The sequence below is a fragment of the Rhinocladiella mackenziei genome, assembly GCF_000835555.1.
Source record: "Rhinocladiella mackenziei CBS 650.93 unplaced genomic scaffold supercont1.9, whole genome shotgun sequence".
NCBI classification, from domain to species: Eukaryota; Fungi; Ascomycota; class Eurotiomycetes; order Chaetothyriales; family Herpotrichiellaceae; genus Rhinocladiella; species Rhinocladiella mackenziei.
This window is the reverse complement of record NW_013550596.1, coordinates 295,907-323,678: the sequence shown is the minus strand read 5'-3', so window position 1 is coordinate 323,678 and position 27,772 is coordinate 295,907. Positions and strand designations below refer to the sequence as shown.

The 27,772-nt window shown below is 50.6% G+C and overlaps 7 protein-coding genes across 7 annotated transcripts; 3 read left to right on the top strand and 4 right to left on the bottom strand.

Moving 5' to 3' along the window:
- Window positions 1-685: 685 nt before the first annotated feature.
- Z518_10325 (uncharacterized protein) lies at window positions 686-6,439 on the bottom strand (the record flags this gene model as incomplete). Its single annotated transcript, XM_013411869.1, has 1 exon — window positions 686-6,439. One exon carries the CDS (start codon window positions 6,437-6,439, stop codon window positions 686-688), a length of 5,754 nt encoding a protein of 1,917 aa, XP_013267323.1.
- Window positions 6,440-8,108: 1,669 nt separating this feature from the next.
- Window positions 8,109-11,546, top strand: Z518_10324 (uncharacterized protein; the record flags this gene model as incomplete). Its single annotated transcript, XM_013411868.1, has 2 exons — window positions 8,109-8,507; window positions 8,571-11,546. The coding sequence occupies 2 exons, from the start codon at window positions 8,109-8,111 to the stop codon at window positions 11,544-11,546; spliced, it is 3,375 nt and encodes a 1,124-aa protein (XP_013267322.1).
- An 810-nt stretch (window positions 11,547-12,356) lies between these two features.
- Window positions 12,357-15,104, top strand: Z518_10323 (uncharacterized protein; the record flags this gene model as incomplete). The annotated part of the gene is made up of 1 exon (XM_013411867.1): window positions 12,357-15,104. One exon carries the CDS (start codon window positions 12,357-12,359, stop codon window positions 15,102-15,104), a length of 2,748 nt encoding a protein of 915 aa, XP_013267321.1.
- An 870-nt stretch (window positions 15,105-15,974) lies between these two features.
- Z518_10322 (uncharacterized protein) lies at window positions 15,975-16,883 on the top strand (the record flags this gene model as incomplete). The annotated part of the gene is made up of 1 exon (XM_013411866.1): window positions 15,975-16,883. The coding sequence occupies one exon, from the start codon at window positions 15,975-15,977 to the stop codon at window positions 16,881-16,883; it is 909 nt and encodes a 302-aa protein (XP_013267320.1).
- A 321-nt stretch (window positions 16,884-17,204) lies between these two features.
- Z518_10321 (uncharacterized protein) lies at window positions 17,205-18,032 on the bottom strand (the record flags this gene model as incomplete). Its single annotated transcript, XM_013411865.1, has 1 exon — window positions 17,205-18,032. One exon carries the CDS (start codon window positions 18,030-18,032, stop codon window positions 17,205-17,207), a length of 828 nt encoding a protein of 275 aa, XP_013267319.1.
- A 2,162-nt stretch (window positions 18,033-20,194) lies between these two features.
- Z518_10320 (uncharacterized protein) lies at window positions 20,195-23,029 on the bottom strand (the record flags this gene model as incomplete). The annotated part of the gene is made up of 2 exons (XM_013411864.1): window positions 20,195-22,863; window positions 22,921-23,029. 2 exons carry the CDS (start codon window positions 23,027-23,029, stop codon window positions 20,195-20,197), a joined length of 2,778 nt encoding a protein of 925 aa, XP_013267318.1.
- Window positions 23,030-23,602: 573 nt separating this feature from the next.
- Z518_10319 (uncharacterized protein) lies at window positions 23,603-24,989 on the bottom strand (the record flags this gene model as incomplete). The annotated part of the gene is made up of 3 exons (XM_013411863.1): window positions 23,603-24,515; window positions 24,571-24,650; window positions 24,702-24,989. The coding sequence occupies 3 exons, from the start codon at window positions 24,987-24,989 to the stop codon at window positions 23,603-23,605; spliced, it is 1,281 nt and encodes a 426-aa protein (XP_013267317.1).
- Window positions 24,990-27,772: the final 2,783 nt, after the last annotated feature.

Sequence of the window (27,772 nt, the reverse complement as noted above, 5' to 3'; positions counted from 1 at the left end):
TATTATTTCCTTCTTGTGGCCAAGGAGAGCTGGCGAACAGAAAGTCGTCGTAATATCCAAACTGTGCTTCTCGATTTGGTTCAGTTCAGCCTCATCGTCACCTCCCTCCTAGCCAACCGTTGGCCACAGTCAGGCCACAGCACCAATAAACAAAACATAGACTAGTACTAAATAGCTCGATTGTTTGTCCATCTGCCTCAGAGGATTCCACTGCGTTTCTGTCACCATTCATCCAACGACAAATTCGTCCCATCCACCGTCACCCATAATGGAGTAATGTACATTCGTTTCTTTCCTCTTTTTTTCCCCCAGGAACAGTTCAGCGCCGACCCCTAATCCTGTCCGCTTGAACGCTGAGGACCAAAAAAAAAAAAAAAAAAAAAAAGGAAGATCATCGCTAAAAATCCGACAAAGTTCCATCTCATCAATCCGTGAAACACATCCATGAGAAGGTGTAATGTTGCTTTTGTGTGGTTCAAACTCCTCTCGTCAAGCTGGTACGAAAAGAAATCTTCCCGATGGTCCTTTTTCAAGGCCAAAGACTACCCGGTCACGCTGTGTCCAGGTTTCCAAGATATTATCCAAAACTCGCCATGAAAATGTCATCACTTGGTGACTGACTGGTGTCCTGTTCCTCATCACACGTACGGAATCCATACGCATGACAAGGTATATCGAATCATGATTATTCTGCCAGCTTCGCAAAGTGTTTGTTCCAGATCCACCCAATCTCTCTCGTGGCATCATCTTGGTTGATGGCTAGCCACAATTCCCCATGTTCAGCAATCACGTCGAAAATTTCCCCCGTGACGTAGGTGAGATAGCGGAAGCCACCTTGCTGCCGGGATCGGTCAATATTAAATTCATAAACACTGGCAGCCGTAAACAAAACTCCCGGTTCTCTTCGAGGCTCACGCTGCTCAGGCTCTCTTTCAGGTTCGATACCATCTTCCATTGGCATGGCCGACGAGAAAATGCTTCCCCCGCTTGTCGGCAAATGAGATTGCGATTGACTAGGACCTGGAGAGGCTGAATAAAATGTTGACATCGAGGTATGTTTGACTGCCGCAGGTGATTCCGTCAAAAGAGGCCCAATCGATGGCGAAGGTGTTTCCAGACTGAGTCGAGGCGCAGGCCGTGTGTGGTCTTCTGATTGGCCCAGGCTAGTACCTGGTCGGGAAACATTCGCACTATTAACAGTGTGAATTGAGGCAGCAACAGTTCGACTGCTCGTCTCCGGCATCCTGCCAGACATCGCCGAAGGAGCACGAATCCGTCCGTTCACGTGCGTCGCTGAACTCCAGTCGGTTGGATCTTCATTTTGCGAACTGAGTGGACCACCGCTATGTCGACGATACTGTTCCGTCATCAGCCCTTGTGTCCCATCATTACTCATTGAAACTGATCGATTCATGCCGCTGTTCCACGATGCTTGGCGAGGCGAGTCGTCGCCTGTCAGAGTCGATCCCGGAGTCAAGAAAGATAACATATTGACCGCGTCGGCCAACAATGATCCGTTGCAGATACTCAAGGACAATGCCGACGCCTCTTGATAATCGAAATCTTCTTGCCAATCCTTGACGATATCGGCCTTGTCGAGTTTGTCCAAGGGAATTTCCATGGCCGCTGAGAATTTTTGCTTGCACATTGCCAGCCAATTAAGATGAAGTTCGAGAAGGTTGGCTTGGCAAGAGTGCACCAGATCGGCGGTCGCGCGAAGAAGTCGTTTCATTCTCTCTTTGGCTTCCAGGTTAAGAGCTTCCCATTGTTCCATGCGCTCTGTCATCTTCTTGTCAATCTTCTCGCCTTTGTCCTTTTTGTTCTTGAATTGATTATAATCAAGAAGTCTCTTTTCTCTCTTCTGGATCAGTCCTTTAGAATCGCTTTTGAATTTCTCTAGTAACGGTGTAGTTTTCTCCATAGGCTGTAGCACTCGCTTCGTCACTTGATCAATGTGATCTGGAAGGGCAATCGAGTTGATCCCTCGAACAACTATGGCGAATTGTCGAAGCTTGCTTTCGGCTTGTGCATAATTGGTATGTCCAACATCAACCCACGCTTCTGCAGCCGCGGCAAGCTCACACATGCGAGTGACCCATTCTTTGATGGCTTCAATGTATCCCTGGCAATCTTTGTTGACCAGAAATAGGTGAGCAATGTTGTTGTCATAATTGATCTTCAACTTGGCGTATTCCCCGTCTTCGTACATTTCGTTAATGCCGACGTGTTGTCTCAGTTTTTCTGCGCGACGACCGAATGCCTTCGTAAGACCATTTCGGACGTCCGATTCCTTTCGCTTCCTATTGAGAACCTGATCGACCAGTTCAGTGTGCTTCTTGACCTCATTAATGCGCACGTTAACTTCGGAAATTTCTGCTGCCGCTCTTCGAAGAGGATTGATATCAGGGTGGGTGTCAGGGGTTGCTTCCAAAAGTTGGTGCAGTAAAAGAGGATATTTCGTGATGCGTTGGATCGGTTTGACAAGAAGTGCATCCAGACTCCAGGCGTTAGTGATGTCAGTCGAGTTTTCACTGCATTCCTTAAGCCACTGTCGTACTGTAGAAGATGATTGTAGAGCCTCTAGCCTCTTATTAGCGGCATGCCTAGTTCTGATATAGTCAGTGTACACTTTCTCCATTTCGGGCATCCCGGCTTCGAACGCTTCACCAACAGTCGTTTTCTCATCTTTTTGTGCATCGGTCATCTCAATGAGATCTATCGAAGCATTGGAAGATTGCGCCGTGGAAGCCCGGTCCCCGTTCTTTCGTCGGTCGGACTTCTCCATCACATATGCTGGGTATACCACCTGTTTCAGGTATCCAAGGAAGTCCCTCGAAAACTGCTGGACAAGCTCCACATTTCCAAAGATGATCTTGATGTCTTCATCGCTTATCACCGTCTCGGCGGTTTGTTTATAAATATCACACAGAACTCTCATGTCTCTTTCGTAGGTATACTCTGTATCAACCAATTCCTTGAGAACGTGCCGTCTTTGTTTCAGGCGACGATGTTCGGGGCTCTGGTCTTCCACGGACGGTCGGGTGGTGCTAGAGCTTGATGGGACCACTTGCTGATCGAGGCTTGATCGAGCGGATATTTGGGACACCGCAGTAAGCGGCCGCGCAGGTGGAGGTGGATGCGCCATGACTGATTTGATGCCAGCAGGAGCAGACCAGGTTTGATCGATGGAAGGCCTTTTTGCAACTGGTGGAGGCGGTGGCGAGTGGGATGGTGGCCGAGGTATATTTGGATCAGCTGCTAGTGGTGTCGGTTCACTCATTTGATTTGTATGATCGGTGTGCCCTTGCCCTGGTGGCTCGAGCCCGTCATGTAGAAATGTTTCGTGAGTAAGAGAAGATTGCTGGTGCTGTCGTTGAGCATCCGTTGGTGATTTAAGGGCAAATTGCATCCAATCCCCCACCGATGGCGAAGTTTCAGCCCAATCTTCTGCACTATCCAGGCTGGACTTGTATTTATGAGATCGATAACTTTGCGGCGGTGGATGAACCACATGGTCGGAAGAGGGAAAGTCAGCAGACGCGTGAGATATACCGGCCTTTTCACCAGCTGCATCACGTCCTGGGCCAGGGTGAAAATATTGAGCCGATCGCGGACGTAACGGCTCAGACCGATCCCATTGACTGTGGTACTCGTCGAGCTCTTGCAAACATAAGCGGACAACCTTCTCTTCATCCACGTTCTCTGCGTCCGCCAAGTCGGGCGAAGCTTGTATAATACGATGATAGATGTCATCCACAAGCTGTTGATCAACAACCCCAGAAGGCGTCTGTTGCTGCAAAACAAGATTCACGATGGTGTAAGCGTCACTCGCGTAGTTCTCTCCGTGCGCGTCATCCTGGATGCCAGAGTGGGAAGACTCGGAAAGTGAATCAGAGTGAATATTATTGGCAACCTCCTCGTCTTGCCGTGGTGTCACTTCCGGACCCGAACTGGTCTGTTCTCTCGTTTCCGATTCACGCTGATCTTCTATTGAAGAGCTCCACGAGCTTCCCTCATTACTTCGTGAGAGTGCCAGCTCCGGCCCCGCCGTCGGCGCAAAAGGTCGATAACCTTTTTCGACAGCTTCGTCATCGTCGAGATAGGTGGTCTCCCGGAGCATCAGGTGAACAGAAACCTCATCGGCATGATCGGAGTTTTCACCAGACACTGGTGAAGTTGAAGACAAAGGGGAATTGGAACTTTGACTTCGGAGAGTGTTAATCTGACTCAAGAGCGATTGGCCAGGTGTCTGAAGCCGTGTCGCATCGGTTTGCGGCTCTGCATCAATCATCGTGGCTTCGGTAGCCTCCGTTGCCATAGTCCCTTCTGTAACCGCAGAGTATGGCTCCTGTTCATCCCTCCGGGGGAGCAAATGCGTGTCAAGTGTTAACGGAATGCTGTTGAAAGCAGCCTCGGCATGGCCAAGAGTTGGCGAGTCTATGTCTTCCACAACCTTCAAGGCATTTTGAGTAAATGCTCGTTGGTCTCCTGCCTGCCCCTGGATAGGGGAATAGAATGATCGCTCGTCGGGCGTGTCCATTACGGCCTCGTTCACCACAACTGCAGGAATCTCCGTATGTTCCTGCACACCTTGATCGGGCCGATCAGGTCCTTCAAGTGAAGGGGTCACGCTGTTGGTCCGGCTCGTCGATCGGGTTTCGATTCCTCCACCTCTTAATTCTTGCCCCTCTCGTGACCTACTCAATGCTTGAGTAATTTTCAGGCGACGAGCTTTCAAATCAATGTCACTAAGTTCGGGGGGTCGTTGACGTCGGTAGGTCTTCTGCTCGCTTTGTTGCTTAGCCATTGTTTGGAATTTCTCTGCCATCTTTGCCCGAGATGCTGCCGTTGTGGCAGAAGACACCGGCAGTCGAGGTCTCGAACTTCTCAAGGGTGGTGAGATTTTCGGCGGAGGAGCGATAATGTTGGCCCGCAGGGAAGGACTCTTTTCCCCCGTTGCCGAACCAGTAACTCGGGTCCTTCTGCCTGGGCTCTTGATCTGCATCGGAGAGTGTGGTCGCCGGCGCGGACTCGGCGGTTTTCGATCTCCAGATGGCGAAGGGCCTGATGAGGATTGTCCACGATCAGGTACGCGCAGGGGCAGTTGAGAAACAATGGCAGGATGGTTTGCGGAGGAGATCGTGGCTGAATCGGAAGCCATTCGGTGATGTCGAGTACTGACCGGAATGCGAGATTGCGCGCTTGACTTTGCCAATGGCTCTGCCTGATGTTTTGACGTGGTGGCCATGCCCATCAGGGACGGGCTCTGACTCTGTCGCAAGAATGTCTTTGATTGCGGTCCTGTGAAATCACTGTTCGCCCTCCGGTGTTTACGGCCACTCTGTGACTGGCTGGGGCTTTGCGGGCGCCGGGTTGTTGCTTCTCTCTGAGACTGAGAAATTCCGTCGTTTGAAGGAAACATTGGATTAGGGCTGTGCATCGGAGAACCTTCCGAGCCACGTCTCCGGCGTGCATTGTATATCCCATAGCCAGCAGCGGGGACGTTGGATGTTGATAGAAGTACTTCTCCGAATAACAATTTACGGCCAGGTTCTGGGGCTTCAGGGTTGCTCGCCCCTGGACTTGGGCCGGCAGTAGAGGAAGAACCCCTCGGACGACTGGATTTATCATTTGACGGAGCTCTAATTCCTGTTCTGGCAGAAGTAGTTGGCATTCTTCTGGAAGATTCAGATAGCCTCGATGCTGGCTGCTTGGGTTGCGGAAGACTACTCCCATAGGAGTGAGAAGTATCCATAGGAGCATAAGGCATGGGACTCGCAGTTCTCGAAGCAGGGCGCGAGATTTGCTGTGTGGGCAAAGACGGAACGTCACCCGGTGACGCATCGAAACGGGCCACGAGATCTTTGAAAGAGGTTTTCCTTGATCTCAAAACGTTCGGCATCGTCGTGGAAGGTTTGGTCTGTCCATTGTCCCAGTTCCCATTCGATATTCGTTGCGTATTCACAGATAGTTTGTGAGCACCGACAGAATTTCGAGCTGCTCGGGAAGCTTTATCCTCATCGGATTGGGCTGATGCGAAACTGGATTTTCGAGCAGCTATAGGATGCTCATCTTCATTGTCCAAAGCCGTTGTACGTATCGCTTCTTGGTGTAGGGCAACTGGGGATGAATTTGTGAAGGGATCCTGATATTGCCGATAGAATTCATGTGGATCGTTTGTCACGTCTTCACTCGGAGCAGTATCCAGTCTCGGGTTCGATTTCGACGCTGTGGTGAAAGACGAGTTGCGAGAGCGTTGAGTGACAGGTTGGGAGGGTGAGTATGCGGTTGACGGTAAGAAGACGAGAGATCGATTGGGAGACTGGGCTTGCGACGGAGAATTTCTGATCTGATCGGGCAAATTGGTCTGCGACTGTGAGGATTGTCGACGATGATGGGCGGCATAATAATTGTTCTGGCTCGACACCGCGGAAGGCATCTCGTCCGGACAGTGGATTGTAAATGTCACCCAAGTCACGCAGAGGCCTTCCTTCTTGGACGGTGATGACTATCGCGTAGATGCATGGCCCGAGCCCGGCATATCTAACCTCAGTTCTTCTGCTGTCGCACTGAGTCCTGTCCAAGCGTTGTACTTTGGTGTTCCTTCTCTTGTGCAAAAGACCTGTGTGGACTGGGTCTACTTTCAAGTTACTCCAGACGTGCCAGTTCGATCGACTTCAGATCGACTTCACAGAACCTGGCTGCGACAGAATGGGTGAGGGTAAAGTATGTCGGAGACCGTTATAGGATCACGAAAGGCTTTGGAAGTCGCAGGTGACGCCGGAGTCTGGTGTCGTTTCTATACTTGTTCAGGTGCGGGAGGACAGATCAGAGGTTTTGTCGATCAGCCAGCATGATGTCGAGGAACTAAGATGCGGTATAGGTCGAACGAAGGGAAGCGTAGTAACTGTTGATGGTGAGTGCAGATATCAGGTTACGAGTTGGGTCTGTCGAAGTTGGCGTTTGGTGTTCAGTGTTCGGAATGGGGATGCCAGCAAGATGCCAGCAAGATGGCTTTTGCAAGGGGTGCGCAGGGTGAATTGGGGGGGGGGGGGGGGGGGGGGGGGGGGGGGGGTGCGTGCCGCGCTGTCTGTGACTTGACGGATTTGGTCATTGTGGGCAATTGGGCTACCAACTAGCGAGGGCATCGACTTGCGAGTATACTTGTACTCCGTAGACAACAGAGTCTCGTGTGCATTGTACTGCAGGCCCTGAGAACTAAAACATTTTGTCTCCACCAGGCGCAAGCATTCCAGGATGCGAATTGGGCATTGGTCGTCCAAATAATAGGCGAGAGTTTGCTCTGGGAATCTTCAGGGTTCCAACGGGGAACTCGTGCCCATTTTTGGTGCCCAGCAAAGGAGAAGAGAATTTAACAGAAAATGGCGATTTTACTAGGTCTATCTACATAGCAACGATTCAGACACTGTCTCGTTGATCATGAGCAATCTGAGACACTGTGAATAACATAGCCGTCCTAAGACTCCAGAAAGTCTATGCGGTGTACTGCTACTCACAACAGATACGCAAAGGGTACTTCCGTGGTACTTTGGAACTTTTGCCATACCAGTGCACCTCGCCTCCAGACCTGCTGGCATTTATCCATCCACTATCGAAACCCGGGCCGCTGGTTTCCTCTGTTCCCGGTCCAAGCCCTGTCAACGCACCGAAACAGAACTCCACTAATCAGGGCATCCCTACCAACGACAACCTTGTCTCTTCTGATCCGAGACACGGTCGATCATTCGTGCTCGACGACTCGAGTCTACGCGTTGCTCACGTCGCTACGCTTCGCCATTCGCAGCACACCCTTTTTCTTTTTTCACCTTCGAATGCATTTCGCCTACGGATCTCTAGAGTGCCAATAAATCCCTCATGGATTTTGTGCTTCTCATCACATCCCTGTGCGGTCTGAATCAATTAACTCCTCCGATAAACGATAAATGTCTAGCTAAAATAACCCCCTTTGCCCTCTAAGGCATGCTTGCCAGTCACTCCCTCAGGAGTCAGGCCCTTGGCGACAGAGATCATTGACAACATTTGGAACGCGTTGACCCAAAACCTTCCTTGCAGAAAGACACACTTTTGTATCTCGTGCTTTGGTGCCCATGACGAAGCGAAAATACCCCAACAACACGTCCGACCGTCCTGCCAAACTCCGTCGGACATCCAATGGGAAATCACTCTCCAGAAACAGAGATGGGGCAGCAGCTTTGCCCAACGTCCGCCATGCTGTACTTTCGACCTTCTATCCCAAGGTTTGCGCCTTGAGGGACTACCTTCTGGCAAATTTGCCTTCCACCTCTCGCGTTCGACGCCGAAAATTGACTTCATATGGGAGGGACGAGGAAGACTACGTTCTCGACACCTGCTTGGTTGGTGTCTTGAAAGAGGCATCGCCGGATGTTAAAAAGACCCGTAAGGACGACTTTGCTACGTTTACCCAGAGCCAGCAACGTGCCACTGGGACTCATCATGCTCGAACTCAACGATGTAGCATAAAAGAGGTAGGACATTCGTCTCTTCTGTGCAGTCTACGTGAAACTTCGGTCTCACTGACGTAACTTCAGATACTCGACTTTGTGGTTTGGTTACTCTTTAGATCCAATGGCACCAAAGGTAACAGACCTCGTCACATTCTGTGTCATGGTCTGCGAAGGGCTTCGGTTCACCACAGCCATGGTGACTGTGATGGGGGTGGGAAGCCGATATTCCTCCCTGGGATTGTACAACAACATGCTACTGAAAGCCTGAATCAATTCAACTCCAGCCCTTGGACGGATATTCTACCGCTTCTTGGAGAAGATGCCGTGGTCATTTTCTCGAGCCTGTTGCTCGACTGTGGTGTCTTCACCAGGCTTCCCGGCAGCAATGAAAGCTATATTCAGCTGAGTGGAACACCAATATCGGATCTCCCACAACATTCCCCATCACAATCTCGTCCAGGACTGTCGGCCAACAAACAACAGAAGGCAGTCCTACAACCAGCCAGCATTCGTTTTGTGAGAAATCGGATGCTCTACGGAAAACCATCCTTGAATTCCAGTGGTAAGGTCAAGTTTGGATTCAATCATGCTCATGCTTTAGAAAGGTTGTCAGACGCAAGTCGACAGCCCTGTGCTATTCATCTTTTGAAATATGTCTTCCCGCGCCAATTTGGTCTACACAACGTCTTTACCTCGACAGTCGATTCGACAGAATCCACAAAACAATTCAAGGACTATACCTTCCGCGAATTGGAGATTAATGGCGAAGCCAAAAAGTCCTCGAGCAAGATTCCTCGCCGGCTGCGTGGCGAAGCTATCCAGCTCGTTCAAAAGATCCAGAGAAATCATATGCGTTGCTCATACAGCCAACTCCTTAGGCATTATTGTCCGATTTTGTCCGCGTGTCCGGAGATCTCTGTGCCATCGCTGAATATGAATCACATTTCGGTTCCTGGCTTAGAGCCAACGGTAACGCAGATTCTAGCTCCAGATGCGTCAAAACCATCATACGGCACGCCTTCCGAGCAGTATGACAGTAATTCTGCATTCCTGCCACACGCAAGTCCCCCCGCAAGAGTTTCGGCATTCTGTCGATCGGTCATCTCACATCTGCTCCCCAAGGATGCATTTGGTCGTGGTATCGATGGCCTTCACAACCGTGAAGTGATCATGAAACGAATTGAAGAATTCGTCCAAATGCGCCGATTCGAATCGATGACATTACATCATATCGTTCAAAACCTTCGATTCAGCGCAGTCACCTGGCTTTCGGCCACACAAAATCTCGATCAAAAGATGTCCAAATCAGATTACTTGAAGCGTCTCGAACTTTGGTACGAGTTCATGTACTATGTTTTCGACTCGCTATTAATACCCTTGATCCGCGCCAATTTTTTTGTTACTGAAAGCAACATTCATCGTAATCGATTGTTCTATTTTCGCCACGATGTATGGAAAAAATTGTCGGAGCCCAGCCTTGCGGTATTGCGATTGAATATGTACGTCCCGATCAAACCCAGTCAAGCTCGCCAGACCTTGCAGTCAGGAACTATGGGCTACAGTTACCTGCGCCTGCTTCCTAAGGATCAAGGCTCGAGGCCAATCACGAACCTGAAACGTCGACCGATGAAGGTTGGCGCCGGACGGCGGACCTTAGGGAAGAGCGTGAATAAGCAACTTGGGCCTGTATTCAGCGTCCTAAATTTCGAGCGTGGACGTGACCCTACGCCCTTGGGCTCAGCCTTGTTGTCAGTGGGAGACATTCATGACCGACTTGCGCAGTTCAAAAAGATGATCCCTCCACGATCGCGTTTATATTTTGCCAAAGTCGATATCAAATCGTGCTTCGATAGCATACCCCAACGACATCTACTCGACCTCGTCAGATCGCTATTTAGAGAATCGTCATACCGGACCACCGCATATTCTCAATTCAAGTCCATCGAGGGCCGCCATCAGTTCGAAAACGGAGGACTGTCGCGTCGCTTTGTAGGGTTAGCCTGTCCTGCGGACGGTACTTCGGCCTTTTTGGAATCGTCCGCCCCCTCTCTGGCTGCCAGGAAACGCAAAGTGATCGTCGCTGACACTGGCAATCACCAGGTCTGGACTCAGAGATCGTTGTTCAGTCTCCTTGAAGAGCACATTGGGAACCATATGGTCAAGATTGGGAAGAAGCACTTGAAACAAACGGACGGGATTCCACAAGGCTCGGTGCTAAGTAGCATTCTCTGCAGCTATTTCTATGGATCGTTCGAGCGTAACGAACTGGCATTCTTAGATCCCAGGTCATCTTTACTTTTACGGCTGATTGATGATTTCCTTCTGGTGACGCTGGATGATGGAGTGGCGCGACGATTCCTAGAAGTCATGGCCAACGGTGACAAGCGGTATGGCATATCAGTCAACCCTGAAAAGTCCCTCGTAAATTTCGATGTTTCAATCAAGGGCCAGAAGGTTCCTCGCCTACACGGCAGCACATTTTTCCCATATTGTGGAATGGGCATCGAGATGAAAACACTGGAGCTGAGGAAAGATCGCGGGAGAAAAGATGCATTCGTCAGCAATACGCTGACGGTGGAATCTAGCTCGAGGCCAGGAATGACATGGAGAAGGAAGATTCTGTCCTTCCTGAAACTGCAGATGCACGCCATGCTACTGGACATGTCTCTAAACAGCAGAAAGCAAGTGATTTCCACTCTGTTGGGAAATATGACCGAATGCGCCATGAAGATGCATCAGTACGCGGTCAGCCTCCCACGAGAGAGCCGACCGTCCCAAGAACTGATCAGAAGCTTGATTGAAGAGTTGGTGTCAGCTGGGACGAAAATTTGCAAGTTCAAGAACAACGACAGTCGGCCGATCAGACGGACTCAAATGTGTTGGATCGCGGCCACAGCATTTGAGAGAGTGCTATCGCGGAAACAGAGCCAGTACCAAGAGGTTCTAGTCTGGGCGAGATCATTGCGAGAGTGTACCGAAGCCAATATGAGACTTGACCGGAAGACCTTGGGAGATTTGCTTGCAGAGAATGAGAAGTCGTTCCGGGGATATGTATATTAAGGAGTACTCCGTACTGGTAGTATTGGACTCCGTCAATCAATGCTGTGTCTGTCCGAGCATGCATGCACGCCCTGACAACGAAGTAGGCCAGTCTAGCAGAAACGTCGTTGGAGGAAAATCTGTCTTCAGGTTTAATAGACGGGCAGCCAGTCAGGTGGTGGTCTATCATCTGCGCCAGCCACCAACAAGTCCGTCTACAGTTCCTCACCCTCCATCATTTTAATCAGCAACTGAATATGTCTCTCTCTTCAATCTTGCTTTCTCTCTCTCTCATTTCCATCAGATCACTCCTCAATCAACCCCACGATTAATGAATGATACCCCGACATTTGCCACGCTTGGCAGCCCCCGAATTCTTTGGATACCGCCTGAAACAGCCACACTGCATCAGATTGCGATCAAGCCCTTCGATTTGGCCCATTTGACGACCTTCTTCTTACTCCGGCGAGTCACGAACCCTGCGCTTGAGCCTTCGCCCGCCTGCGACATCTCTCCCTTTTTTACTTGAAACACACCCGCGACCGGATCTGAGCAACACCCGCCGTTCAAGGCTTCAGACGCTATACAGAGTACATAATATCCCATCTCATCCTCGCGCCGGTAAGATCATCCACAATTGCATCAAGATCAAAGAATCAAGATCACGGAGAAAGATTTATTCAAAGTCCGGCACGAGCAGTGGGTCAGGACGGGAAACGCTGTCCATCCCTTGAAACCTCCCCAATCGATGTGGCCGAAAAGTGCAGGAAATCCTGCCAACCCCCCTTTCCAGGCCTGGAATTTTCAGCACATGTCCGCCACTCAGTCGCCATGGAGGAGCCCCTAACACGGCCGGCTTTTCCCTATATTCAGTATAGCTCATCGACGGGAGCAGGGCCAGCATCCTGTCAACTGTCAGCATCATCATCATCAATTCCACCAATCGTCCCAGGGGCTGGACCATTGGAAACGCTCCCTCTTGGCGCTCATCAAGCTTCCACTCTCGAGTTTGCTGGTCTTGATCAAGTTATTCTCCATCACGACAATGCCCTCTGGCGCATATCGACGCTCGTTTCTCCAGACTCTACAAGACTTGAGCGAACAGAAATAACATTACGCTCACGCGCCAACACCCATGATTACATTGCCCCCAATAACAACTCCCGTCCGCCGGAAATTAATTGCCCACCTCTCGCTGTGGACCTCCTCGAGACCTCCAAAAACGACCACCAAGATCGCGACATTCTAGATGAATTATCCCCGAACATAGCACAAGACTCACGCTCGAGAATACGCTCGCTAACCTCCTTACCCAATGCCCGCATCCTTACCATGACCACAGCCACCACCAGTGCTCCAGGGTCACCTCCTGACTTGTCCGGGTCTCGCTCCTCGAAATCCTCATCGTATTCCTCTACCTTTTCCGGTCCCGATGGCTTGGAGTCAGATATCATCAATTTTGAGGAGATTGGGCTAGAAGACGAGAAACATACTCCTTCGGGCAGCTATCATGTGCGCGATATTTCAGTGCAGTCGGTTAGTTCGCAACACGAATTGATGAAGGCCAAGGAGTCAGGCTCGAGAGAGAAGAGGCCCACGCTTCCACAACTTCAGACACAAGTCAGAATATCTAGCCAGAGGCAAGAATCAATGCCACCAAGAGCAATGGGTTCTAGAATGGCGGCCATGAAGCGCGGATTTACCAGTCCCGAGTCATTCTATCCGAGCAATGCGCGGACAAGATCTTCCTCTCCTCCCAATCGAAGGGCCCTTGCCTCCGCTTCCACCACATCTTTGAGTTCGGGCGGTCTGCGACCGATCCCGCAATCTCCCGCCACATCGCTTGGTTTGCCTTCGAGGCGGGCTTCATGGCAACCACACAGAAAGACCGTTAAAGAATTGGAGGCCGAGTATCATGACTCGGATGATGAATTACCAGACGACGCCAGTCTTTGGAATGTCCCAGTGTCTCCATTTCCCTCCGGACCGAGCTCACACCGGTCCAGTTTTCGCGGTAGCCCGGAACGAGATCAGCCAGCTCAGAGTCCTCGACCTATACCTCTGGCACATGCCAAAACAGCTCCAGAGACTCCTCCTCGACCTACGCTGCATTCACAAACCTTGCCGAAGAATCGACCTCCGCCTCCACGAGCAGTTTCTCTGAACGTTTCAGCATCAAATCCCTCTTCCCCTCGCCAGGCTAACCATCTGCGCGATGGGAGAACGAAGTCTTGGAATCTTGCAGTGGCCGACTTGAGCGAAGAGGCCAAGATTATATCAGAGGCACTCGAATACCATGCCGGTACTAAAGAAAAAGAAAGACGTGATAGCTTCCGAGGAGGATCTTCGCATGGAAGTTTAGAGACCCGGGTGGAGCGAAGCTCACGCGTGTCATCAATCCAATTGCCCCCCATCCAAAAGGGTGCTTTGGACTTTATGCCCATTTCCAAGGAAAAGGAGGCTATCCTGTCAAGGACCAGGCCATCGTGGTTGCCACCCAAAGACCCAAAGGAAGAGCGACGACATTTGAAAGAATACCAGCGCATGATGGCTGCATCAATGGAGGCGGAAAAGAAACGGCGCACAAAGCTGCAGGTTCAGCAATGTGAAAGGGACGATACCCGGGAATCACTGAATCGAATCTGGCATTATTATATGGATGAAACCACTGATATCACCACGATTGACACGCGCGTCAACGGCCTTTGCTGGCGAGGGATCAGCCCCAACCTTCGGGGCAAAGTGTGGCAACGATCCATAGGGAACCCTCTTGGACTGACGGTGAAAAGTTACGAGAAAGCACTGCAACGTGCAAAGGAGATTAAGAGACAGCCGAGCGACCAGCTTGACCGTAACGACAAGAGCATGGGACGATGGTTTGTCGACATTGAGAGGGATGCTGAAACCGCGTTCCCCGAACTCAACCTGTTCCAAAGGAACGGCCCCCTTTGGCAAGATTTAGTGGATGTTTGCGAAGCATATGCATGTTATCGGAGTGACGTGGGATATATTTATGGGATTCAACTTATCGCCGCATTACTTCTGTTACAGTTATCTACGCCAGCAGATGCCTTTATTCTTCTAGCAAATTGTTTGAACCGGCCGATTCCATTGGCCTTTCAGACGAATGACACCACCACGACTGGTCGAACTTACAATCATGCCGTATCGACTGTGAGCATCAAGTTTCCCCGCCTCCATGAATATCTCTTTGGCTCCAAGGAACAGGGCGGTCTAGGGTTCAGTGGAGAGGAAATCTTTGAACCAATGCTCCGGACCATCTTTTCCAATGGCCTTGACGTTGACCGGTTATGCCGAGTTTGGGATATCTGGGTCTTCGAAGGTGACCGAACGTTGGTTCGGGCGGCCGTCGCAATACTGGGAAGTCTCCAGTCTCAGCTGTTCGACATCCGAGGTGACATTGATTTGAAGCGGCGCAATATTCAAGAAATGCTCGGATGGGGTCCCTTCAATCGACAACCTCACTCCGGTCATTGGAATCTCCAAGCCATGGGAGATGAAGAAAAGTTTGTGGAAGAGGTCAGACTTGCAGGAACACTGGACTATACGGGTAAGTGAATATAATGATGAGGGATTATACAAATATTGTACAGATGACCATTCGAAAAGACACATGAAGGGGAGAAGTCGACCTTCTTTTATGGTTTGGGGGCTGCAACTTTTTATTATTGATGAACTTTTTTTTTTCATGATGAGCTGGTTGTACCCGAGTGAAACAAAGCTGTCCATCTGTCTGTTTTGATTTTGTCGTCGTCGGCCAGAACAGAACATTTGCAAATTTGTTCCGGGACTGGTCGTTGAGTATATTTTCTTCCTTACGAGATCAAGATCATGATGAGACGGATTAGATTAATTCAACGGCCAAATATATATATATATATATATATGTCAATCTTGTATATCTCTACCCATCTTGTGATCTCTTGGTTTCTCACAGGCTTACCATCTACGCTGATCCTGTCATGGCCAACTGAAGAGGGGACGAGGCCATGAGGCGTCCAGCGTGAGGCGTCCAATTTCAATTTCCAAGTCAGCGGGCTGCATTCGCCAGAAGATGGTCATCCTCCAAATCCGAGTCCGTCCGAATGCGGGTTGTGTTTTCACTCGGGGCTCTTTTGGACTTGTACCATATATGGATAACTTTGGTTGATGTCTGCTCTACCGAATTTTGAGTCATGAAATCCTCGAGCAGGGCTAGGTTATGCGGCTTATCAAAGGTAGGTTGCCATATAACAGCCTTCCCAACTTATGTCCTGGTCATTGACCTTTATCACCAGCAAGGCAGCACCTAGCAGGGACCTCCAACCAATTTGAGCCAGATCGAGTGGAAGAAAAGGGATCGTCAACATACTTTAATCCAGGTTTTGACCAGAGGTCTCGGACCACGATACCTCATCGTCGACTCAAAACGAACCTCCACCACTAAGAATGGTCCACCTCATTCTAACCGGTGCCACCGGCCTCGTTGGCTCGGCCGTACTATCACACATCCTCTCCCTCCCAGCCAGCAGTACACCGACCATCACACGACTTAGCATTCTCTCTCGCAACACAAAGATCCCGCTTCTCTCGCTGACACCGCCTCCCGGCACGCCCTCCGTCAACAAACACACGCGTATCGAAGTCATCGAGCACAAGGACTTCGCCTCTTACCCTCCCGAGCTACTCGACAAACTCAAGGGCGCCGACGCCTGTATTTGGACCCTAGGCGTAAGCCAGAACGATGTCAGCAAAGACCAGTTCGCGCGTATCACGCGAGATTTTGCCCTTGAAGCAGCAAAGGCATTCTCTTCCTTACGCGACCATAGCGCAAAAAGTGACGGTGACAAGAAGACAACCTCGACCGCGCCCTCGCCATCGGATTCGGGTTCTTCTTCAGACGCAAAGAAATTTAAATTCATCTACGTCTCATCCGAAGGCGCCACAACGGCTCCTAAACCCTGGACACCCCTTTACTGCCGCGTGAAGGGAGAAACGGAACGAGCATTGCTGGCCCTCTCTAAACAGAACTCCTTCAAGGACTGTCTGGCAGTCTACTCTGTCCGCCCGGGCGCCGTGGACGGACATAACGAGCCGTGGCTGTGGAAGGGGATTCTGGCGGAGAAGCGCAGTGCGTTTCAAAAGTTTTATCTGCCGACGTTGATGGTGCCGATCCGTGCGGTGGGAGGGACCCTGCATACCCCGACGGAGGAGTTGGGGAGGGTATTAGTTGAGATGGCGGTTAGGGAGAGTAGAGAGGCGTATGCCTTGGGACCTGGTGTCGAGAAGGAGGGTGAAGGGAGGACGCTGGGAAATACAGCGGTCAAAAGGCTTGGCCGTGAAGAGGAAGGAAGGTGAGCAATGAGGTGACGGGAGAAGGAGGCTGAAAGATGCGTTCCTTTGTATCCTCTCTTCATATTAGTTTGATATCCTCCCGCGCATACCATAGTCGGCATGGACGTGGCGTGGAATTCATTCCGTTCTATACGAGCAACTCCAGGCCAGTCAGAACCGGTCACCCAGGACACCGTCTTCTGCTTCGTCACTTATCTTCTCGTCTTAGATTGTAGTCATTCTCTAGCTGTCAACTCGTTACAACCCGGATATAGGCATCGCAACCAATGAACTCCTCTCCCGGAGCACAACCATGCGGAACAAAAATTCAACGCTCGCAATCTGTCAAGACATCCCCAGGCCAAACAAAACAGCGGCAACCGTGACGCACACTGCAGTGAGCAACCGACTCCGATCGACCTCAATGCTCGGACTGCCGAGTGATTCTCCACCAGGACTCGTCGCGCTCGCAGGAGGACTGTTCGACGAGCCCGTGGAGCTGGGAACATCACCGGTCGCACCCTGCGTGGCCTCGAGCTCATCGAATCCGTTGTCGCCACCACTTCGCTCGGGCTCGACGTTGTCTATGAACCAGCGATTATCATCTCCCATGATATTGCCGGGCGGCCAATATTCGCAGACGAGGAAAACACCGTCAAGCCCGTTCTTCCCGTCACAGTCAGTCCACCCGCATCCCGTAGACTGTGTACTTTTCCAGACCAGTTGGGTGAAATGGCCCGTTGCCTCCGTGAAACCCGTTGGATCGTTCTCGTCAAAATCATAGTCCTCGCGTTCGTTGCCCCAGGCTTCCACTGCGGCTGTGACGTTCGTATATCCCCGAGCGAGGTTCTCGCCGTAAACTCCGTGCGAGTGCTCCCAGATGCATTGTTCGGAGTAGGACTGGGCGTATTCGGCGAGTGATTCGTTCCAATAGATGTAAGAGGCGGAGTGTTCGTAGCGGTAGAAATTGGTCGAGTTGAGGACGGAGGTGCGGAAATCGAGAGAACTCGTATACTGAGGCGAGAGGGGGACAGTGGAGGCTGCGATCGTGTAGTAATGGGTTATCGTCGTTGCGACGACTTCTATTGTTTGCGTTTCTTGACTGAGAATGGGGAGGGCGTAGAGGGCGAGGCTGCTGAAGAAGATTGGGAGTGGGAGTGGTAGCAAGAGCATCTTGCATGGATGGACGGTCGGATTACAAGTGTTTTCTCTTTTGTTTCCCTGCTCTTTTCATTTACGCCAGATCGTTTATGAGGTCATGGTCCGAAAGGATCCTGCGGTATTCCGCACTTGAAATAATATACCCAAAATTATGGAATGCTCTTCCACTGTTGTTGTTTCCTGTAGTCTTAAGATGTCGTGCACCTGACTCTTGAGTGAATGCCAATACCAGACTTCTATTGAGCGAGAGCATAAAACGAGGGAGGTTAGCATATGAAGCGATGGACAAAAGATAGCCAAACAGCCGGATAGACAGACAAGAAAGCGTGCGTAGTGGATAAAGAATCAATCAAGACATGACAGAAACTAGAGGCCCTGTGAGGCGAAGCAAGATGAGTTGACGAGTTTGGACCAAAGATCACATCGTAACTCGGGCTATGGTTTGCCTTGTGCTGATGGCCGTGCCGCCGTTGTCATTGGATCGACGGTGAGACGCGACGTCATTCTGCGCCGAAAATTCGCCCGGCGAACCGATTTGTCCTTGCATCCTGGTCATAGAACTGCCAGTGGAGTCGACGCTTACAGGCTGTTGCGAACCATCGTTGGAGCCACTCCTAGGGGGGAAGGCTTTGGGGGTTTGTCCATCTCCAGATATTTTGCTCATTTGCTCACTTTGGATTGCGGACAATGAACATAATGAGAGATTCATAGATGGACGTTGTCGTGGTCCTATCCATACTGCTATTTTAGCTGGGCTATTGAGCTTCCTCTAGGGATTGATGGTGGTCATTCATAACGGTGAAAACAACAAAACCATGAGAAGAGTACCTACAGAATACAGAACACAACAGCCATCCTGTGTCGAAGGGGGCGACAAACAATACCGCCTTCACTCAGTTGAAGCGATAAATGCGCAGCATGACTTCTCCGCTTTTTTAATCCTGCGCAGGCATCCATATTCACCAACATTCCCTCCTTTGGTCGTCTTGTTGATCAGATACATCTCGAACTGGCCAATATTTTGTTTGATTTCGCACAGATAGACATTCCTGACGACTTTGGGAACCAACGAGTGTGGTAGGGACCTTTTTTGGCCCCGTCACCACCAACGTCAAAGGTGGCAGAGTCCCTCCGTTGCCGCCTTTGACAAGTGGCAGTTGGCCAGATGAGCACTAGCGTGCCATCCAAAAGTCCAAGGTGCGTAGAAACGACATCCTCTCCCAGGTGCTCTACGTTTCCACCCTGAAGAACATCTTCCTCCTGGAGATCAATCTCTGCACCAAAATCACCAAGGACGGCCCGTGCGAACCTGCCCCAGAGCCTGCTCTCACCAATCTGGCGGAACGACATGAATACCTGCAGAGCCTGCCTGTCATCGCTGTGGCCTCCCCTCCAACATCGTGAATAGAGTCAACAATATCTACAAGGACGAAATTAGGCCTCATGAAGTCCGGAAATCGTATCTACAAGATCACATTATAGAGATCAAGAAGGTCCTCAAGGAATCGGATGAGGAGCCACCAAGATGGCAGGAGTGGCGTGTCGGACGAGCAAGTGACGCAGAAGGGGAAGAGCTTGGGGATGAGGATGATTCTAAAGCCATTGTCGAAGCGGTCTGAAAGAAGATGAAAATGAAAAATCTGGTGTCTGAATGGAACAGCCCCACTCCCGACGTGTATGATACGATACGATACGACGCGACACGATGCATCAATACGAGGTCAAAGGTGGACACATCACAAGCTGAGGCCATGGTGAAAAGTGGAGATATCAGAGGCTGCGCCGCATGGCCATGGCAAAAAATGGGAAGGTTCCGAACTGGACTCCCTGCAGAACGGTCGAAGAAATGAGATAGGACGAGCTGTGTTACATGGTCATGGTCAAGCATGGAGATGTCGACGCTGACCTGTATGGAATGCCGTCTAGACTTCGGGAGAGTATGAGAAAAAATAGACCTTGGTAAAAGGATTCCAAAATGAAAGACACATTTGTCTCGGCATTTCCATGCTCCATTCTTCATGCTTCATACATTCATAAATTCATCCGCCTCGTAATGAGCAGTGCTATAGCGCTCACACATAACATCATTTACATCTACATGAGATTAAGACCCAACGAGGGGCAAATATTCTTTTGTCCTCCTCCTCTTCTCGCTCCGGCCCATACCAAAATTCTCACATAACAAGACAATTGTCACCTTGAACCCGTCTCTCGACCCTCGCTCTGACGACTAGCCAATCACTGCGTCGTTCTGCAAACTCCACGACTTCCTCGGTCGTGAAGACGCCTTTATACCGCTCAGCATCAGAGATGATCATCGCCATCTCAGCGACGTCTCGCTCGGACTCGCCACCAATCAAGTAGATCTGCGCGACTTCCCTCAACGCGACAAAGTACGAAGTGAGGTCGTTGTTTTTGAACCCAGCCACAAAATTCGCGTACGCGCTGAGGTCAGAGAGGAGCGGAAGTGCGCCCGTGGTCGAAATCCGCTGCCGTTTGATATGCTTGGTCAGGGTGGTGAAGAGGCGCAGACCTACTTCTCCAGTAAAAACGTCCAGAAGAGTCTTCTCGGTTGCGCCAGTGAGCATGCTCGTGTGATGTGATACAAGGGAAATCACTCGCGAAGCTGTTGCTGTCGGTTGGTCTGAAAAGTCCATGACCATGGCGCCAGGTTTGAGGCCTGGCACAGTCCCTTCTGACGTCAGGGCGAGTTCGGGATAAAAATCGGTGGGAAGCTGAGTTGTCGCGCAAATGAATTCGACCTCGTCGATGAGGACGTCAATTCCCTTGCCCAGGCCGGCGGCGACGCGCTCGTCCAGCATGGCTTCAAATTTCTTCTTTTCTTTGACATTGATGTCGAGAAAGTCATCTCGGTTAGAGATACGAAGCCGGACGAGCTCTGACTCGTAGAAGACGTCCAGCATCTGTTGGATCAGATCTCCGACATTGACGAGTTCGAGGAAGGTAACGAGAGGTGCCACTTGGACGGCGGTGGTCGAGGTTCGGTCGACATTGTTGATATCACTGTCGCGTGGATTGTACAGTGAAAGATGGTCGATGGCTTTGTCAAAGCCAGCCTTGATGTGGCGTACTCCTACAGATTGAAGGAGAAGGAGGAAAATTGCTGAACATTGATTTCGTGCAGATTCACCCGCCTCGCCTCCCAAGGCGACGAATTGAGCGGCGCGTTCGAGGGAAGATTTGGCTGCATGGACGAGGTTCAATGCTACCTCGATGGAGAAGAGAGATCGGATGTTTTCAAATTTCGCATTCATGAGAGCGGCCTTGGCAGCGAGCTCAGATGTTGGTGCCTCGACGGGAAGAGATTGGGTGACACCTCTTGGAGCAAAGGGATTGGGAGTGGAAGGTCTTGAGGACGTCGCTTCTCCATTGGGAAGAGATTTGGCGGCTGTTTTGTTGCTTGAAGATCCCGAGAAACTCGGCAAGATGTTCACTGGCATCATGACCACCTTCTTGAATGACGATAGGAAGTCCTTTTTATCTGCTTGTCGATTGACGTTGGACATGAGAAAACTTTCTGTTGAAGCTGCTTGTTCTGACAAAGCTCGATCCCACTGCTCAACTTCAGATTCAGCCTTTTGTCGAAAGAACGCTAATTCTTCGGCCAAATATGTTTCGATATGCGGGCTAAATATCTCGGATATGAGTGCATTGCATCGCGATAGGGTATTTTCGTCCACGTCCTTGGATATGGCGAAGTTTTCAATGAATTGCCGGGTCCCGACAAATGTCCCCGATATGATTCGAAGATATATGGATGTTCCCCGAGTCCAGGCGTCTTCGAATAAGGACGACAAGAAAGGTGAGAGAATCTCCTTGGCGACCTTCTCCAGAAGCAGCATGGTGACCTCTTCAGCGTTGGGAAAGACGGCTTGAATAATGGCATTCTCCTGGTTAAACGCGTTTCCTAGCCTTTCGAAATAGCCTCGGACCCTTTCGAGAGAAAGCTGACCGTAACCTGAAGAGTAGTCGATACAGTCTGACACACTGCCGAGAGTCGCTTTGCCGGTGATGAGCTTGTTGTCATGTAGGTACAACTCCACGCCACTCTTCCCTCCGTTCAGAGTATGCATCACACGCGCATACTGACGCATTCTTCCTTGGATGTCCTTATATTCATACCCTTTCCGGAATTCGAGCAACGCCTCCGTGTCGAACCGCTCGACAGTTTCCATCAGTCGCCGTTCTCGAGCCCCTGATCCAGGAGAGAAATCACTGGCTGAGAATATTCGCACATTGACTAGAAGCTGTGCTTGTTTGTCAGGAGCGGCGAAATGTTTGAAAATGCGACCTTCCATGGGGTTGGAGACCGACAGCAGGTCTCTATAGTATGGCGCCAGCAGTTTGTAAATCTTGCCATACTCTTGCCTAGCTTGTTCCCTTATAGATTTGACTCGTTGAAAGGCTAATAGAGGAGCTTCCCGGTCAACCGGCAATCCAGGTGAGCCGACGGGCTGAGGGCCAGACAATTCAACCATGTCAAATCCATCCGTACCAACTGGTCGAGGCCGACGTGGCGAAAGTAAGTTCGATTGATGTCGCTGTGCAATCGGAGAAGAATCGACATCGAAAAGGACGTCAGGTCTACCTTTTCCGTTGATCATATTCCGATCTATTGTACTCTGTCTTCGACCTGGAGTTGTAGGTGTCTCGAGGGTTTCTGCTCTTCTCCTGGCTTCTGTGTCATTCCAACATCCCATCTTCCGCAATCTTTGGATCCATCTTGCGTCGTCATAGACCATTTCATGCATACGACGTGATGTTCGAGCAAATCGAAGCAAATCGGGAACATCTAGGTAATCAACCACCGCGGCCAGTACCTCTAGAATGGTTTAGTTTTTGAGAACGTCTTTTGTAGATTCTGGACAAGTTGCTGTACCTGCTGGAAGAGCTGGTTTTGAGATGACCATATCCGCCATTTTCAAGGACGCCAACGGATCCCTCCGTGGCGCCTTGTCAACGGCGCTCGCCTTCTTCGGCTTCGTCATGATGGAGAGTTGTTGTGGGTTGGCGTGGGAGGTTTATTTTTCCCTCTGGATCAGGTTCCCAAGATTCCCCTCGGTCATATCATTTTTAAGATGAACAGTCGGTCAGCCAATGATGGCAACAGAAACAGTGATATGGTTCTGAGCTGTCGGGGTCCTGGTGCCTGAAGCACACATTTCAATTGTGGCGCAACGTGCAGTTCGGGGTTGTTCGACTGTACTTACCGACGACTTTCGTGTATGTGCCGCTTTAAACACCCCAGCTTGAAAGCGGTGGGGTTGGTCTAAAGCGGCATCGACGGTGTTTCTCGGAACAGAAACAACAGGTCAAATGTTCAGTAGATATGTCTGTACCTCCTGTATGTGACCAAGAGAATTGTACAGCAATGCTATTTCGGTGAGTACTGTCCACCATTTTTGGTTGAAGCATCCGATGCTTCCCATCCGGTCCCATCCCAAGGACTCCACTCCAAAATGCTATGCAATGACCCCCTCACTGTTTGATGATCTATTCTATGTCCATTCGAATATCCTTCAAGGCCAAGGATTGAACGATCCCGTCACCAATTCTGACCACTAGTAGTCGTCGTCGTCGTCGTCGTCCGCAGCATCTTCATCATCGGCATTGGGCCCCTTTCTCCTTTTACTATTCCCATCTTTCCTGATGGGAATTTTAATCCCTTGTCTGGCAAACTGTCGACTTAGATCAGTGGTCTCGATGACACCGGGGAATTTTTTGGCGCTGTAGACTTTGAATGGCTTGCTGAATGCCGATGCCAAACATGGCGCTTCTTGTAGCAGTTCAAGATTCGGAGGGTTTCCCTTGTCGCCCTCTTCATTCATGACAAATTCCGACAGGTTGAAAAAGTTCATTTTCAACCGAAACCAACCCTCTGTACGAACGCTCAAATCTTGAAGGACAAACCAAAGTCCCACCCGGCCCTTGTCATCCGTCAATTTGAAGGCACTGGACGACGCACTTCCGATAAGATTCTTCGCGATGTGGGCGTCTTTCGGTGGTCCCAGATCTTGCGACGAACGGGCAGAACGAAGCGCATTTCCTGAGGAAGAGGCGGACCCAACAGTGGATGAGCGAGAATTGTAGGAAGGCTCATAACCATTTTGGTATTGGGAGCTGTATCGAGATTCGCTGTAGGAGTAGGAAGGATTTCTCTGCCCATAGCTTTGTGCACCATTGCTGTAAGTACGTTGGTCTTCACTAGGGTAGTAAGATGAAGCGGGGCTGGCCGCGCTCGTTGTTGGAGATGCAAATGTCTGGGAGGCAAAGGCTGGGACATTGGGGATGGGGAAAGTTGCAACTGGTCCAGTGCCGCTGGTGGGACCAGTGACGGTAGGGGGAAAGCTCGTGGTGGTCACCGAGGAGATCGACGGCGACGCGGTGTTGTGCTTGACACAATTATCTTCTCGAGAACCTTGAAGATTCCACAAGTCCACATTCAGGACGAGTCTCGAGAGATCTGCCACCTTGCTTGGTTGGGTCAGCACAGAAATACCCAGAATCACCGGAAATTCCGGGAACGCACTTATAGTCAACCTCCTTTCCCGATTCCGGGTCAAATATCAATAGCCTGATGCACGGTGGAGGTGAGATAGGACGACGATCCTACAGATATGTTAGCATTAAGGATCGTCCTGGCTGAATGGTCGGGCATACCTTGTCGCCAAACCCGCACATACGAGCACGAATGGGCTGCTGGACCACTTCCAGGGCCCAACCTTTTCCCTCCCACACTCTTGAAACTGGAGCTGGTCCTAACAGGTTGAAGTTCCCTTCATCGTTGGGCTCACTGCCTTGGCTCGGACTTTGAGGTGGGAGGCTGATCGACGCATTGTAAGGAGTATACGGAGAATTCTGTGGAGGTTGAATGGAGAGCGGTGTTGGCACAGGATGATGACCCGGTGGCCGCGAGTTTTGATAGTTATGCGAAGGTGGTTGATACATGGCGAAACAAACGTTGGAGAAGGGAAGGAAGATGTACAAAGCGGACAGTTATAGCCGCCTGGGGGCCGAAGATGTCCGCCTCGGGCGCCTGGATGGCCCTTTCCACACCGGAGATCCTGTTTTCTGGATCTTTCAACAGCGAGAGGGGCAATGGAAGTTTCCCAATATTCCGATCTAGGAAGCGCTTCCAGTTATTTGGTCCACCTCCGTGGCTACCAGATGTCTGAAGTATTCCTGGAAACCGAGATCCACGCCGTGCCACAGAAAAGGGTCCTCCACACCTTGAAGATTGGGTGCAGAACTGGTAGCGGTGTTGGAAGCCAGGGGTGGTATATGAACAAAACAACCGAAAGTCGTTGAGGTAACACAAGCAAGCCAGAGAAATAGGCTAAGGGAGGTACACAGATGTCGGCTTTTTGAGTTGGCGTGGGTTGTAATGATGCCTGAATGGTGGCTTTTCGGTGGTCGTTGTCGGTGGAAGATTATCTGACGGCCGTGACAGACTGGGATTGATGACAGTGTGACAAGGGGACCCTCTTTTAGGGCTAAAGCATTGAAGATCTAGCAGGCGTCTTATGGGGCCGGATTGTTTGAGTCGAATGGCATGAAGATTTCGTAGTTGGTTGGAACAGTCTCAGTGTCCAAAAGGACGATGGACAAAGCGGGACCAAAATTCGGGACGGAAGAGGAAATGCGGACCAGCATAAGAAAAGGGGGGGCCAACAAGGCGTTACAAGACTTAAAATGACGAAGCCGGTGCAAACACTGGCCGGGTCTGTTTGTTTGCTTCGTCGAGAGGGCAAGTCATGGCATGGCAAGTATGTGGTCAGTCGAGATAAGACTTCATGGTGGGCGTAGGACGGAGGCCTCGCAGAGTGGACCGAGGGATGTAGAACAAGGCAAACGCGGGCGGGGTGTTGACTTTCTGTCCTTTTAGAGTGTGAGATAGGGTTGTTGGCGGTTTTCGAACCCGTCGAATCTGGTGGATCCTGTCGCAGAGAACTGATGGCTGGGTGAGTTTGGTGGAGATGGGACTTCGGCTTTTGAATTTGGGTGATATTCTCTGTGCGGAGTATGGAGCACCGAGTCTTGGTACACACCACAGGCGAATCGAGTTGAGAAAAAGTCCAGCTGAAGTGGATTAAAATACGGAGGAAGATGGTGATTGTGGATGAGAAAATGTAAGTTAGTACCGTCAAAGGTCGTAAGGGGAAGGCCGTATGGTGGTATTTCACAAGGATACGGGAGTGTGGTGTTAGTGGTGGAATCAGGGCGTCGTAGCGGTTAATGCCAGTGGATGATTGTGGATCGTGGATCATGGATCATGGATTCGGCGGAGCCGGGTGGAAAGAGTTGTGCTAAGATTGATGGGAATGTGATTTTTGTACAAAGATGAAACAGGCCAACATGACGAGGCAAGGAAACCTTGACGTCGAGGCAAAGAAGAGTAAACCCAAGGCCGACGCAATACACCAGACCTCCAGCCAAAGCCTACTGAACATTTGACAAGTGGCAGCGAACGACTTAACGACTAGCATGCTGCAAATGACCCGAGAACTTGGGGTTGGAGCTCGAAATGCATCTAGGCAGAGAGACTAGTCGCCTTCGTACGGTCTTGGTGTAACCGGTCCGAACATGAAGATGATCTGAATAGCATTCAAATGCGAGATAGTGTTCCCCGCTTAACCGCCTTCAAATGAAACACTTCAGGCGAGATACAGATCAATACTGCGTACCCCAAGGTGCTCTCTGATTGCTGAGTCGCTGCCGAAGCTGTACCTTTGCTGGCTCATAGTCTAGTGCCGTGACGGGTACTACTGTAACACAAACGGGTACGAATCCGACAGGCCTTGTTGCCCCGGGCCTGCTGTAGCTGTACCTCCAGTTGGTTACCATCCGTCGCATCCTTGACTTACCTAGGTACTCCCCCATACATACAAGTGTAATGGATTCCTGTCTACCGTAGATCGGGCTGTGTGGGTATGAATTGGACCCGGCGACTTTTGGCCCTCTGGACATGTGCATGCAGCGCTGGCATGCCTCTGGCGGCTTCACCGTTGTAGCTATTCTTGTTTCTTTCACCTTTCTTCCACTGCTTTTTCCAGCCTCTTTTCGCTCGGCAAAAAGCAGGCCAGTTGCCGATCTTGTCCATCTCTCCTCGAAGCTTGCGCTCTGTCCCAGTGTCCACCCCCCCCACCATCCGCATCCTATCGCTCCCTGAATGGCTGAATGGACCAGCAGACTGTCTACAACATACAGACCGGGTCTAGTGAGCTCTCCTCTAGCTTGCTTTCCCTTCTCATCTTTTTGTCCTTTGTCACAGGGTATCAAACTCTATTTGCTGCCACTTTCATTGGCGCTGGTTGGCATGCGGACGAACTCCCTAGTCTTTTCACCCTGGCACATCCTCTTTTTTCGTCCTCGCCGCTGCATCTTACTCCGCCCAAAACCGACCAAACTCTAAACCGACAGCTGTCCGTCTTTGTCCAGATCCCAAACTGTGTTGAACCTAGTGTTTTTTCTTCTTGCTTCCACATCCGAAAGTCTCATTGACAGCTACCAGGATCAAGGATTCTACGGGTCTTCTGGATTCAACGCGGCAATGTTCTGTCTGTCCAGGGATGCATATATCAGCCACCTTTCCTATCTTCTCCGGTCGTCGCTGGTCACCGCGGCTCATCGCCACCCATTTAGGCTGTTCGTCGGTTGTCGTCGCATGACCGGCCGTTGCATGAGGTCAGTGGCTGGGTTTTGTCGTGCAACGTGTCACATTTTTTATTCTC